This window comes from Rhododendron vialii, chromosome 3a (assembly GCF_030253575.1).
Source record: "Rhododendron vialii isolate Sample 1 chromosome 3a, ASM3025357v1".
In the NCBI taxonomy this organism is placed as follows: domain Eukaryota; kingdom Viridiplantae; phylum Streptophyta; class Magnoliopsida; order Ericales; family Ericaceae; genus Rhododendron; species Rhododendron vialii.
Window position 1 is genome coordinate 16,134,421 of NC_080559.1, and position 14,493 is coordinate 16,148,913.

Below are 14,493 nucleotides of genomic sequence, written 5' to 3' on the forward strand. Positions count from 1 at the left end.
GTGGAAGAGACTGTACCTCTTAGGGTTACATCCTTTCCTTTATATAGTGTCTTGACTTGCTCTCCAAGTACAGGCATGTGCCAAGCATGCTTAGTGCCTTCAGCTATGTCACGACTCACACCTGACGTCATGGACTAGGTAGTTGCTGCTCATGAGCTCCGGCTGTCACCCCATAACTGCTTTAAGTGACATCATCCCTGTCACTCTGGATAAGGTGGTTATATGCGCATGGGCAAGAGACCGAGGCCCAGCCTACTAGCTGTGTTACTTAGTCGAACGGAGGAAGATTGATCCATACATGAGATGAGCTAACAGCCCTCAATTGTCAATCCGAGCTCTAACGATGCCGAATCGTATGGCCGAGCCTATAAGCCGATTCAAAGGTTCGTTAGTTTTGAGCAGGACCTAGGGGCTAAACCCAGCCTTCTGCCGATCGTAGTGGCCGTGACTGAACCGTCATATTTGGTCCATTACACAGCCTAAGGGCTCTACACAATGCACTGGACATTGTTGCTCGGAGATTAGTTGAAACGAAATACCGTGCCAGTGTTAAGGCAAAACCTTTCTCCCATGACGAATTTTCCAACTTCACAGAAACAATCACCTCTGAACTGGTGAGTTTTGTACTTCGGCTGCATAATTGTGTATATCTCTCTTCCTCTTGCTTGTCCCCACCATTGCTTCTATCTTCTTCCAATTGGACCAATACTGCCAACTCTCTCTCTCCAAAAAATAACAGAGTCAATGTTTCTTGGGCTATGGCACTACAACTACGTAGTTACTTCATATTATGACTGCCTAGTCCACCACCATCAGTGGCGCCGGAGGCAACTCCGCCACCTCCTCCTTTGCTCGCTGATGCACCGCCACTGTCGAGACCAAACGATTCAAAAGAAGGGTCTGGGTGGTGGAAAGAAGGCTAGGGTTAAAAAACAGAGGTTTTGCTGGAGCGGCGGCTGCGGTCAGAAGTGGTTCTATAGAGACGAGTACAAGAAGTCGTCCCTAGGGAGAATCAAAACTCTACAACTTGGAGCAAAATTCTACAACCTCTCTCTAACAAGACTAAGAAATGTTACTTATCAAGAAAAATAAAAATTCTAAGAAATGTTATTTTTAGCGTTACAAAAAGTTGATGGTAGGGGGAGGGGGGCCGCCGCCTTCTCCTCCCCTCCCCTCCCCTCCCCATCCTTTTCTCTCCCTCTCCCCACCGCCTCCCCTTCTCCTCTCCGTTCTTGGTGTATCTATTCTCGGTTTGTTTTGGCAGGTGGATGTAAGATCTAGGCATTCAAGCTTCCGGTGTTCGGGCTTTTGGCCGGCGATCAGTGGGCCTGTTTTCGACCGGACTCTGCCACTTCTTCTTAGATCTGGTGATTAGTGGCCGGTGGCGAGGTAATAATGAGGTGTTGGGGTTAGGGTTTTTTCCTTCCTTTTACCGGTTCTTTTGGGGTCTACCGGCTAGTCTCCCTAGCTCGATATTTGTACCGGTCTAGTTCCCAGATCCAGTGGGTTTGGTGGTGGATAAATAATTAGTTAGATGTTGTTGGTTTTGGTTTTCAGTGGTGGTGGTGCTGTGTTAGTGGTTTGGTCGGCGTCGGCGTCCGTCGGCATCTTTCCCCAGCTGATATGGTGGACCGCGGTCGTTGCTCTGGATTTGGTGGTGGCAGAATAAGGCTCCGGGGCTTGGCCATGGAAGCTGGATCATCCAGTCTCAACTTGGAGGGAAGGGGATTCGCAAGGGAGGTTCACAGTCATCGGCACCGTGCAGTTGGTTTGATCAGAGTTTTAGCCTAGGCAAATTTCTACTTCGATCTCCATGCTTGGAGCCTGCTCGTGTCAACGGGGGCTTGCTGAAGAAGATTCTCCATTGCTTCAGTTCGATATCCAGTTGGTGCCTCCATCATCGGGTGGCTTCCTCTCGGCTAGAGTTTGGCCGGCGTGCTTAGTGGAGTCCATCCAGGATGACTTTTTTTCTTCCTTGTTCGTAATTACCCCTGGTTCCATCGGTTTTGTATTTTTGTCTCTGATTGGGAACATGCACCGGCCCGGGCCGGCTAGATTGGTAGATTGTTGGCCCCCTTGTGACCCGATCTTTTGAGGCAGTGAGACATGCTTAGGATCTTGTCACTAGTTTTGTCCCTTTGTCACCTGCTTCATGTTATTCTTTCTGTGATGGTTTGTTCTCCTTTCTCTGTATTCGGATGAAAGCGCTATAATTGTCTTTTATGGCTTTTAAGGAAATGTGTTTCAGATAAAAAAAGAAAAGAAAAGAAAAGTTGATGTTAGCATTCATGTGGCGACGATACTCTATGAACTGTTGGGGTCGGCCCATGGCAGGAAAATTATCCCCTACTATCATGCTTTAATTCTCTTTTGGGGCACTAGGTTTTTTTTTAAACTCAGAAACATATAATATATAATATATAAATATAAAATGGATACTACCGGTCCAAAATACAAAAAACAACAACCAGATCCTAGGTAGGGCCGAAGCTGCTAACTGACACCGCTGAGCTGGTTCAAAAAACTCAGATCTAAAACTCTAGACCTGAGTTCAAAAATGACAGGGAGAGTGGGAGATCTTATTTTCTTAAAGAGAAAATCTCAACCACCTCGTAACCATGGGGCAAGAGAGGAGAGGGGAGGAGCGGAGAGATTCCGGAGATGGGGGATTGAGGGGTGGAGGAGGGGGAACCCACCCCAAACTTTCTCTCTCTAACACATGAGACACTACAGTACCAAATCATATTCCCAGCACCTAGTCTCTCTCTCTCTCAATAAAGGTCTTGTAAACTTGAAAGATGTATTGATAGAGAGAGAAAGAGTGTGTGTACCCTGGGAGGGTACTCCTCCTCCTCTTTGTCCGCCCCCCTCCCCCCGCCACCCCCCATTCCCCTCTTTCCTGCTCCTGTACTCCCCCTCTTTTCTCTTCTCTTCTTGCCACTCAACCTCCCAGTCCCCCTCTCCTCCGGTCTCTCTCTCGTCTCTCCTCTCCTCTGTGAGATGGTTGAGATGCTCCCCTATGGGTGAGCAAATCTCCCACTCTCTCCATAATTTTTAAGCTTCGGAGACTCAGATCTAGAGTTTTAGGTCTGGGTTATGACTCTTGCACAGAGATCCTGATCGGCTTCTGTTCGGGCGGCGGTTTTCTGAGCTCTCCAACAACGACGATGAAGGCGTCTTAATATAGATCTGGTGGCGATCATGCGGCGGGAGTGGCGATCTTGTGGTGTCTTAGTGCAGATCTGATGACGATCCTCCACCCACCCACCTCCGTGAGCGGAATTTTGGATCCGACATTGACGCTGAGCGGCTTGGTTTCGTTTCTTTGTTTTGTTTGGTTGATTCTTGTATTTTCAGACCGGTAGTGTCTCTTTTGTTCCTTTTTTTCTTATATATGATATGTTTTCGTTTCCTAACAAAAAAAGAAAAATGTATTGATTTGGTTCAATTTGGATTATTTTATGGGAGTAATTTCATTTAATTACAAAGTAACGATTTATTGCTTTTAATTTGGACAGAAAATTATCCCAAAACAATACTATTACTATGTAAATTGAGATAATATATAATAATTTTTAGAGTATTGCTAGGTTCTTATTTCACAAAATGAAACAGAAGAAAACCAGGGAATTGTTGGATTTCAAGTATTCAGTTTTACCGAAAAGATACGCAAACTTTCCTTACATCTGAAACTGCACAAAAAGGACGATTTATCTTAGAGAAGTCTTTAGGATCCATTTATTTAAAATCTATGATTTCTAATTTTTATTGGCGAGATCAATATATATTGACCATACACACAATGACAATATTTGAAACTTTATTTTTTCTATATAAATTACACTTTGTAGATGGTAATTGGTTTTTACTATGATATTATACGTATTTGTAAATGACCCATCTCCAAGAATTTTCGGAGTCACCGCTGGTACCATTTTCTCGGGACGTCGGTTTTTGTGCTTTCCCCATTTGTTTGTTTTTCAACTATATATATATATATATATATATATATATATATATATATAACAAACAAAGTAGTGCTTGAAACTGAGCCAAGTTTTTTGTGCTGCGTTTTCTTATTTCATGGTCTGGTCTTCCTTCATTCATCTTATTTGTCCCTTGTCTGGAAAATTATTGGGTGTTCTGATAGCACCACTTAGTGGTACCCCAAACGTCTGAATTATTATTGGCTCTTAACTCTTTAATCATCTTTAGAGTTTAGCGAGGGCATGCATGCTCATTCCAGATCCTTACACCGCTCTCTATTACGTTTTCCTATATCCTATATACACAAACGGTTGATTCTTCTGAAGGCATTGACAGGGAAAATACACGCGAACGCGAAATCTTATGCTAGTGCAATGCATTACTCATTCTATTTCTCTCACTATAAAACGGCCCTCCACAACTGTTAGCAAATCAGGGGTTCGAATCTTGCCACATTCCAGATTCCACCAAAAAAAGAAAAACAGTAACATTAAAGTAGTCATGCTCCGTCTGAACTACCTTAGAAATGCAACATTGAGAGATCGTGAAAGATTTGCTCCAAAATGATCCCACACGCGAATAGCCCTACCCCGAGGAGCGCAGGCCTTGTGGTTGATATCGCCTTCTGGTCTGTTTTCTTCTCCTCATTTTCTCTGTTAGTCATAGCTGCCCAGGCCATCGCCGGTGGAAGAACTCCATATAACATTGTCATACAATAGCCACCCTGTTTCACATTTTCCTTCATGGCTTGTAGACTTGTAGTATCTTCGAAATAACATCAGAAAGGAGCTTCTGTGTCTCGTTGTTCCTTTTCGGCTTTTGCCCAGTTTTCCTTCTTCGTGTATCCATTTTCTCGTATTACTTTTGAAATACACATTAATACTAGTTGGCAAATTTTTTATTTTTTTTTGAAGCATATTAATTCCATTTTTCAAGAAGCACCAAAAGAGATGTTTTAATTTCAAAATTTTGTAACTCTTTTCACGAAATAATGAAAACAAATGGAGATTAAAAGTGTTTTTGCGTTTTTCCTAGCTTTTGTTTTCCGAAAACATGAAAAATGTAAAAGAAAAAGATTAATGAAGAAAAAAAAATAAAAAATCAAGTATTTCCAAATCAAAAGTAGTTGTGTTCTACCCACGATCTCACACTCCCACCATGAAAAAAGCTCATGCATACAAGCGCAGAAAATAAACTTACAGCAATGTCAGTTGCAGCAGAAAATGCATCTGGAACTACTGTTGATACAAAGAGCGGTGGAGCAATGACCATGGCCGTCGCAGTGAAGCTAACTTTATTTCTTCCCCACCATTTTCGTAACACGAATAGATGGTCTGGTGTCTGTCACAATAGTGCTTTAAAAACAGAACAAGAAATGCCAGAAAAGTTATATATAACTACAAAAATCCTTAATAAAACCCAATCGATCACTTACTTAGAGTTAGAGATGGAAAGGTGGGAAAATACCTGCGTTGAAGGAGAATTCAGTGAAATATTATTAAGTTGCTCCTTGAAGAACTCTGAAAATCCTAGGAGAGTGCCTATCATTGATGTCCCAACTGCCAGGAGAGAGAAGGCCTTTACCATGAACGAAACCCCGTTCCATCTCCCACTGGATTAGTGTCATGAATTTAGGGTTTGGCAACTTTTCTATGCTATAGAAACAATTATCATTCTAGTTGATTTCAGAAGAGGAGTCGATCATGAACCAGCTCAAGTACTTTGGTGCTTTTGTAGAGTAATAATAATTGATTGAGCTGCGTTAGAGCCTAACAATTAAGTAAACTATGTTTTGGAAAGGTTGAAGTTACCTCATGATCAACAATTCCACAGGATCAGCAACTTGGTGATCGGATTGGGATGATAGGCTAAGTGCAATTGCATCCCAAACAAGCAATGCTAGCAATGGCACCACACTACCAAGCAAAACTGAAGTCCTTATCCTTCGCAAATCACCTTCCAAATAAGCACATAGAACTGCAAGAAATCGCTTACCATAAAATCAAAACAGTTTCGAGCATCTGTTGATAAAATTAGCCGACTCAATTCAATGATATAAATTAACATTACTTGACAAACAGAAAATCAAAGTATGACGAATCTTTTTTTTTTTATTTACCAGGAGCTAGATCATGATAGACCAAAGAAAATATGATCACAGGAATCGTAGGTGGAACTTTTCCCCAGTCACCGCCTCCCTCCAGTCCCGACCACCCTCCAAACACAACGGCTAGAACCTCAATTGAAACTAGCAAACCTGTTCCATATCAGTTTTTCATACAATGTGAATTCAGGCCTTAGTCGTCTACTAAAAGAACAGAACATATTCACTTCTCGCATAGTATTCTACAGCTTCAATCTCCAACTCCATGAGCCTAGGAAATGGCAATGTTGCGAGATTCGAAACCGTCTGGGTATTTCAAACAAACACGAAGACATGTGCATGTAACATAAACCGAACATTAACATTTACCCAAAAAATAGAACATTAAACATTTACCCTAAAGCGCGCAGAAGAATTTGGTACGTACCTATCATGGAAAGCGTGAGCCACTGGTTGACTCGGTCAGTGGCTCGAGTCCCTCCAACTGAAATCAGAACAGTAAATAGGACAGTGAAGAAGAAGCCCGAAAACGACTCTGGAAGATTGATAAGATGATAAATGATCTCTCCAGACTTGGAACTGTATGCAACCAAGGAAGTGTAGCCCAAGAAAACATAGGTCACAGTAGCAAGAGTTCCACCCCACTCTCCTAGTGTCTCTTGGGCCATGGTTCTGAGGGAGATTACTTCCAACTGGTCATCCTCTTCTTCTTGTACTGTCCTTTTCTTCTTTCTTAGAAGCCCGACGTTGATTTCTACTAGCAAAAGTGCTTCGATTACAAGGAAAGCCCAGCATATTGTCATGGTTATTGAACTTGGAAGTAACCCCTGCATTGTGGAAGAGATATTGTAATTAATAATTTGGATGGCAGGAATTAAGGGGAGTGGGATTTTTTTCGTCTTTAGTACATTTTTTTTTTTGGTTGCTTTTCCCCATAAGTTTAAGGGATCCCAAGCAACATGCAAGCAACACATGCCAGGTGGACAATAACTTCTCCAAATAATTCAAATCTATGGAAAAATATCCGGTGCATATCGCTTCACTTGGATTTTTGTTAATCGGATTTTGTTCTAAATCACAAAATTAATGTGGCACATTAATTTTTACCTAGAGAAACTCATAAATATCTGCCCAATTTAGATAATAGTTAATTAAATGGCCCTCCAGCGCTGGCTCAAAGTTTGGTGCCAAAAACGGATATAAACACTACTTTAAGATAATGTGAATACTAAAACGCTTTTTCTAATAGGGTTCTTGAAGAAATAGTTCAAAAGAAAGAAAACGAAGGTGTGTTAGATTCTTAAAAAAAAAGGTAGAAGATGTCTTGTTTTGCACAACAAAGTCGCATGTGTTGGATTGTTCAGCCACAGATAGTCTCTGGCTATGACACTAGTGACATACATAGTTGGGTTAGTATTGCTTGGCAGCATCGATCCCCCATTCCCAAACACGTATCTCATTACTGTAGAGTGTATTGTCAGATCTCTTTGTCTCAGTGTTACAGAATGGGAGATCGATCCTGCAAAGTGGTGTAGAGCGGCCTTGCAAAGCGGTGTAGAGCAGTCGATCCGTCCGCTTATCTTGGCAATCAACGGCTCGGATCTTAACTGAGCAATGGAAGGTTCAGATTTGCATGCGCTCAGATTTGATCCGAGTTGTCCGTGCTAAAATGAACAGCCGGATATTTCGGCACAGATGACTCAGATCGGCTGCTCTGCACCCGCTCGTTAGGGTGTTGCTCGGCAGCATCCCTGGGTCGACTGGGTTAGGAAGAGGCGCAACCTGCCCTGATCAATTCTATTTTCTTGATTTTGAATAAATTGGTGACACAGTGTCACTGTTAAACCTAATAAAATTTTTTTTTTCTTTCTTTTATTGGCAAGTGACCGTTAAACCTAATATTTGTTCCTAGATAAGGTCATCCACAAGTGGCCTATAGTTGTTTTGGTCGTCATTCCTAGTTTATAGTACTATGTTTTGGTTCATGCAGGACGTGAATGCGAAAATACCCCCATTGTAGGCACATATCGATGGTCTGTTTGATTGGCTGGATTAGCTAGAGGTAAAGTATTAGGCTTCAAATTGGTATATGATTTATGAATCTCGTTGGGTTATAATTTCCAACGTTTGAAGTCAACAATTAATGGAGGAATTCCATAACCAAGAGGGTCACTACATCGATCCTAGAACCAATACTCGTCCCAATATTATCGATTGAAAAATGACAAAAACATGGAAAATGAAAGAACAAATTGGGACAGAAGGAGTAATAGTTCGGCCAATCAAATATATATGGACAGAGAGAGCTAGAGAAAGAGATCAGGAAAAGTTACCGCGGGGGAAGTTTTCTGTGGAAGAGCAAGTATCCCAGAACCAATACTGGTCCCGATAATTAGAGCGACTGCACCACCAATAGTTCCCTTTTTCTTGGACAAATTGGGGGGCTCCTCTCCCAATTTTGATAGACATCTCCATGTCTTCTTTGATCTACAAACTGAGAGCAATTTCCAACTTTTTGATGGAATTTTCCCTTGCAGGTGGCAGTAGGCACAAGCATTATGGTGAATGCTACAAGTAATTACAGACAACAAGCTTATCATATTTTTCCTGCATACTTTGTTGGAATGGAAGCTCCTGAAATCAGAGAGAGAGAGAGAGAGAGAGAGAGAGAGAGACATCATACATGCTGGATTTGAAGCTTAGAGTGATGCTCTGCTTATGATTACTTCTCCATGATGCACTTATATCTGGATACAAAGAACAAGGCATGCACCGTGTATTCATTTGAGAGAGAGAGAGAGAGAGAGGAGAATGGACCATAAATTCTACAGTCGTTCTACTCCTACTAGTTTGCCAAAATATCTTGTAAGTGGACCCCATAGAATCTGTTTGGTTAGTCCAGAATTTTTTTCCTACGAAAGTGACTGTGGCAATGTATGGTTATATTGGTTGGACCACGAGATATTTTTCCATGGGCAATAAACTTGTGCTACAAATTCAAAACAATCAATGCAAGGCTATTTACATCTAGGATTTGCAAAATGCTTATAGAAAAGAAAAAGAAAAAAAGAGACTAATTCAGAAATCCCTCCAAAAACCCAAACCTAAATTAACTCAGACGCCTAGATATCCAAACAACTTTTTGTGTATGGATACATGTGGGGAAATAAACGATACACACATCCACAAATGTCACATATGTGAAGAACAATGCTTTTGGGATATGACGGGTGGGTGATTCAAAGACAGTTGATTGTTGTATTCTACGATACATAAGCATTGGCCCAAAGCCAGGTCTATCTCTTATTTCATAGCAATCAAGAGAACACAACCTTGATTTCACCACCCATAACATCTACTGTTGGCTCCTCTTTGTCTTTAATTGGTCTCTCTTCGAAGTTAGATCTTGAACGTGATTTACCATTAGATAGGCAGAAAAGGAAAACACGTTATTTGTGAAACATGGTAGGATTATACTCAATGCCCAGAGAAGCAATTCATCGAACACCTTAAGTGCAACAAATTTTCGTTATGAACAATTACGTTATGATCTACAACTCAACATAGGATTAACACCTTTGGGGACGCTTACCGTGTGAAATTGTACAACTCCGACTGCAAGAGGTTTTGGATGGAGGGCGATGGCAAATGCATGCCTTACTGACCATCGCAAGTGGGTTGTGGAGAGCCAGTGCAATTGATAGGTGTTGGTTGGTGTAGAAGAGGTATGTACCGTTGGAAATTTACGGAATTTCGGATAAATGAAATCGGGGCTATCGGAGGGTCTCCCGAGGCAACCGTGCATGTCTCGGGTTCGTTGTATCTGGACACATCATAATCAATAAACGTATTGATGTGTTGATTTTATAACTTCCGTAACCCCTTCCCATGATGGCCATGATGGTGTATTATTCTTGTAACCTCCAACATCATTTGATGGGAGCATAATGGCTGAATTCATTTCAGCAATTGATGGCTGCATTCACCTCTCCTACCTTCTCCACTCTATTTAAAGGAGGCTCACGTTTTGGAGGAATCATCAGAAAATTCACAGCAATCCTAACAAGTTCGTATATTCGTTCTTTGAGAGAGAGAGACATGCGGTAGTCAGTTCACCTAGGCGGTCAACGGTGGTGTTCTGACGGCTTGCGGTTTAGCCGAGCCAACCCTGGGAGAAAAGTCGCCGAAGCAACCTACAACACCGACGATAGGCGGCGAATCTTTCTTAAGGAGACTGTGGTATCACAGGACTCGGTTCGATATTCTAGAAATTCAATTTGTATCTCAACTGTTTCAATCTGTTCTATATTTGTATTTTGTTTCGAATATGTAATTGTTACATTATTAATGAAATTCAATTTGTATCTCAACTGTTTCAATCTGTTCTATATTTGTATTTTGTTTCGAATATGTAATTGTTACATTATTAATGAAACTGTTCTCTGAATTTTACGTTACTGCCGAAATTTTCCCAACATGTACTACTTCAGTTTAGAGGCGCAACAGTTGGGTTAATTTGTTTTGAAGTTGGGTGCCCTTAGAGAATGGTGTAGATCAAAGAGTATCATCTTTAGTGAATGGTGCGAGCATTGTCTGTAACTTGGGGTGGACAAGTTATATCAAGTGTTCTTAAGGGGTATTTTGTGTAGGAAAAGTGTGGGAAACACTTATGCATTTGTGGTTGTTGAGGAATGACGACCAATAGACATAAAGCTAATTTGCCGTTACTTAGACATCCAATAGACATACTACAACAATCGATGTGGGATATTTTGAAGATATGAGTTGTGCTTTTGAGTTACGTGTTTGAACTATGTAACTTGCAAGTGGCTTGCTAAACTTGCTAAACCTTATTATTAACCACAGCTCCAAAGTGTATTTAGGGATCTTGGCCCTTTGTAGGTATAAGTTGTCATTTTACTAGATTGCACAGGATATACTTCTGTTCGTTGCACACTCTTATCCCTTCTGATTTTATGATTATGAGAAGTCGTATATTGGATATGGCCTTGGTGATGGTTTCACCGGCGCTTTGTTACGGTAAGATTTACAGGGATGGGTCAGGATCGTTACAGAAGACGTTTGTCACGCCCTCGATTTTTAACATAAATATAAATGATTTCCATAATGAAATCCTCACAATAATCTGTATAATACCCCAAAAGAGTTTAACATTTCCATTCCCATAATTATACCCTTCACGTCTAATAATTTCCAAAAGATTACATCATTGGCTCCAAGGCTCAAATAAACATAAGTACTACTAAGTATCAAAAGAGAGTTAAGGGTTATAATATTCCATATATAGTCAAAAGAATTGGAGTATAAATGAAGTTACAAATACATCTTCGAAAAGAGATTTACAAATATGACTAAGTAACTCCTTCAATTAGCTTTCAAAAGTATTTTCCACACCACAAGAACTCCAAGCATGCAAGCTATTGTCCTGGGTTAGCACCTGAAAATAGGAAAGAGTTGAGCTACACTAGCCCAGTAGGAAATTTTACACTAACATTATATACAAATGAAATGCTAGGACAATCTCAATACAAGAACAAGAACAAGGACCATAGGATAATCAACAATCTTCGCTCAATAATCTCAAATCCACAACTTAACGATTACCATACAACTCAAACTAGAATCATTTCCATCTTCCATGTATCCAATGTCTTTTCGTTGCAAGTGTCATAAGTTAAAACTCCTGTCAGACCAATTAAGAGATACCGATACCCTCTGCCAGACACCATACCCATCGGTAGGTCTTGAATGAAATCAATACGAGTTTTTGCTCCTGCCGGGCCAATTAAGGGATCCTGATACCCTTTGCCAGACACCCACTCGTCGATGAATCCTGAATGTTCTCGTTGTGTCAATAAGTGTCCAATAATCTCATACTCTCGTAATGTATCACTTCAATTCAACCGTGGTTCATGTGGTAATCAACGTCAAATTCTACCGAACAAGGGCTAAAGATGCAAAGGTACTCCACAAACTCAATGAGTACAAATAATCATGCTACGGGTGATTCGGTGATGTTTAGAACAAGTTAGAAGTGATTAGAGATCAAAACGATAGAGTATGAAAAAATGCAACAAAATTGTCCATAAGCAATTGGTATCGATACCTATGCAAAATGGTATCGATACCAAAGGCCTGAGAAACATTCTATACACAAGAGTATCGATATCCATGCAAAGTGGTATCGATACCAGCTCAGTTCGAGTAGATTTTCTGCAGAATTTCAAGGATTCAACAACAACAATTATAACAACCATAGGCATGATTCAAGGTAAGAAAACACTTCTTTTACATATATTGAGAGGTAGAATCTCTATCTTGAGGTCAAAGAACAATTTCCAAGAGAGAGAGACCGAGTCCTAGCCTCCAAAGTCCACACAGAGCAAAATACGCCTCACTGAGCTCAATCCAAAGAGGTACGAGCTCCAATACGCGCAGAAATGAAAGATTGAAGGTTGTTTTGTATGGATTCTTGAGTGATTGGGTGGAATTTTGAGTGAGAGAGGAAGAGAGAGACGTCGGAGGGAGAGAGAGACGAGAGTGAGAGAGGAGAAAAGAGTGAGATTTTTCTCTACTACACATAGGTATACACACATATATGCACTCCACTTGTTGCACTAACACCCAAAGCTTTCCAAATTCTTGCACATTAACCCAAAAATGTAATTTCCACATTATACCATCATTTATCATTTATAAAACATTAAAATTATATATAAGAAATTTACGGGTCTCTACAACATTACAGGGCCAAAAGTGGGGAAGATTGTAATGTCCCACATCGGCAATGTAAAGGAAAATTATGAAGAATATAAGACAAATGTCCACCAGCTACTATTAACTTGATGTTAACCTTTTGAATCACGTGGTTAGGTGAATAGTTAGCAAGTCAGCTGGCCCATGTCATTATAGTTTATAAATTAAAAAAAATGGTTAGAAAATTAAGTTTTCCAATTTTCAATCCGTTTCAATCAGTGCGAAGATCTTATTTTTCTGATCATTTTATCCTTAAGAATCATAATTATTATTTGGGAGAAAAACTATAATAGTCCTTGTAGTTAAGTGTTTGTGTCAATTTGGTCCCTGTAGTTATAATTGGCTTGATTTACATTCTGTATTTTCCATTTTGTTTCAATTTGGTCCAATTACTAACTTCTGTTAGTCCTTTAAATAGCAAAATCATACGGCCTCCTTTTTTGGGGTTAAAACAGACCCGTTCGGCTAAATAAGCCAACTTCCTTATTTTTTGTCCTTATTCAAATTTTTTTTCCATATTTGTTAGTTTTTCGTCAATTTTTTGGGAGTTATTACATCGTCATGACAAGAAGAATCTAAAAAGTAAAAAATTATTATCGAAATTCAATTTTTTTTGAATAAAGACGGAAAAATTGGCTTTGGTTTATTTTTCAACGTTTCTAGTCAGGAATCAGTGCATGGGCCAAGCGTAGGAAAATGAATGGAATGACATGGCACTATTTTTTGTAACCACTTGGGCTGTTAAGTTAGGTTTATTATAACCTAGTTGAGTGGTTTGTTATGTTTATGTATTAGGCTATGACATGATAAATTTGGAACTGAGTTTATATAATATTCTGACTTTTGGACATGGTTATTTATCATGTTCTGACTTTTGGATCTATATCATGTTGTAACTTTTGGACATGGTTCTATATGCATTTTCAGTACTATGCAGAAAATAAGGCATCTCAGTATTTGTCCACAAGTTGAACATGTAGACAATATCAGTGGTTATGATGCCTCATGGCTGATCATGAAAATGCTGAATTCGATGACAACTTTTTGTAGAAAATTATAACCAAATTTCTTCCCAAGTGCCTCATTATCAATGGAGAATGGAAGAATGAGCTGTGTTTTGATTCAGAGGTATATTGGGGTAAGAGGGGAATGAGTAACCCTATTCAGCTAAATAAGCCAACTGCCTTATTTTTTTGTCTTTATTCAAAAAATTTGGTATTTGTTAGTTTTTCGTCATTTTTTTTGGAAATTATTGTATCGTCATAATAAGAGGAATCTAAAAGTAAAAAATTACAATCGAAACCTAATTTTTTTTGAATAAAGACAAAAATAAGCCAATAAGCCAATTTTTTCGTCTTTATTAAAAAAAATTGGATTTCGATTATAATTTTTTACTTTTTAGATTTCTCTCGTCATGACGATACAATAACCCCAAAAAAATTGACGAAAAACTACAAATACGAAAAAAAATTCAATAAGGATAAAAAAATAAGCCAATTGGCTTATTTAGCCGAACAAGTCTATTTTAACCCCAAAAAAAGGGGCCATATGATTTTGTTGTTTAAAGGACTAACGGCGAACTAACGGAAGTTAGTAATTGGACCAAATTGAAACAAAATGAAAAG

The 14,493-nt window shown here is 39.6% G+C and overlaps 1 protein-coding gene across 3 annotated transcripts; it reads right to left on the minus strand.

The window, feature by feature from the left end:
• Positions 1-4,348: 4,348 nt before the first annotated feature.
• On the minus strand, positions 4,349-8,936 carry LOC131318720 (uncharacterized). Of its 3 annotated transcripts, XM_058348661.1 has the most exons (8): positions 8,775-8,927; positions 8,425-8,659; positions 6,519-6,918; positions 6,107-6,244; positions 5,799-5,964; positions 5,455-5,599; positions 5,188-5,328; positions 4,349-4,711 (listed from the first exon to the last, which is right to left on the minus strand). In XM_058348661.1, the coding sequence occupies exons 1-8, from the start codon at positions 8,909-8,911 to the stop codon at positions 4,508-4,510; spliced, it is 1,566 nt and encodes a 521-aa protein (XP_058204644.1). In that variant the 5' UTR covers positions 8,912-8,927; the 3' UTR covers positions 4,349-4,507. The 3 variants fall into 3 exon arrangements, with proteins under 3 accessions (XP_058204644.1, XP_058204646.1, XP_058204645.1); XM_058348663.1 differs by having other exon boundaries at positions 4,349-5,342; positions 8,775-8,936; XM_058348662.1 differs by lacking the exon at positions 6,107-6,244.
• Between the last annotated feature and the right edge of the window lie 5,557 nt (positions 8,937-14,493).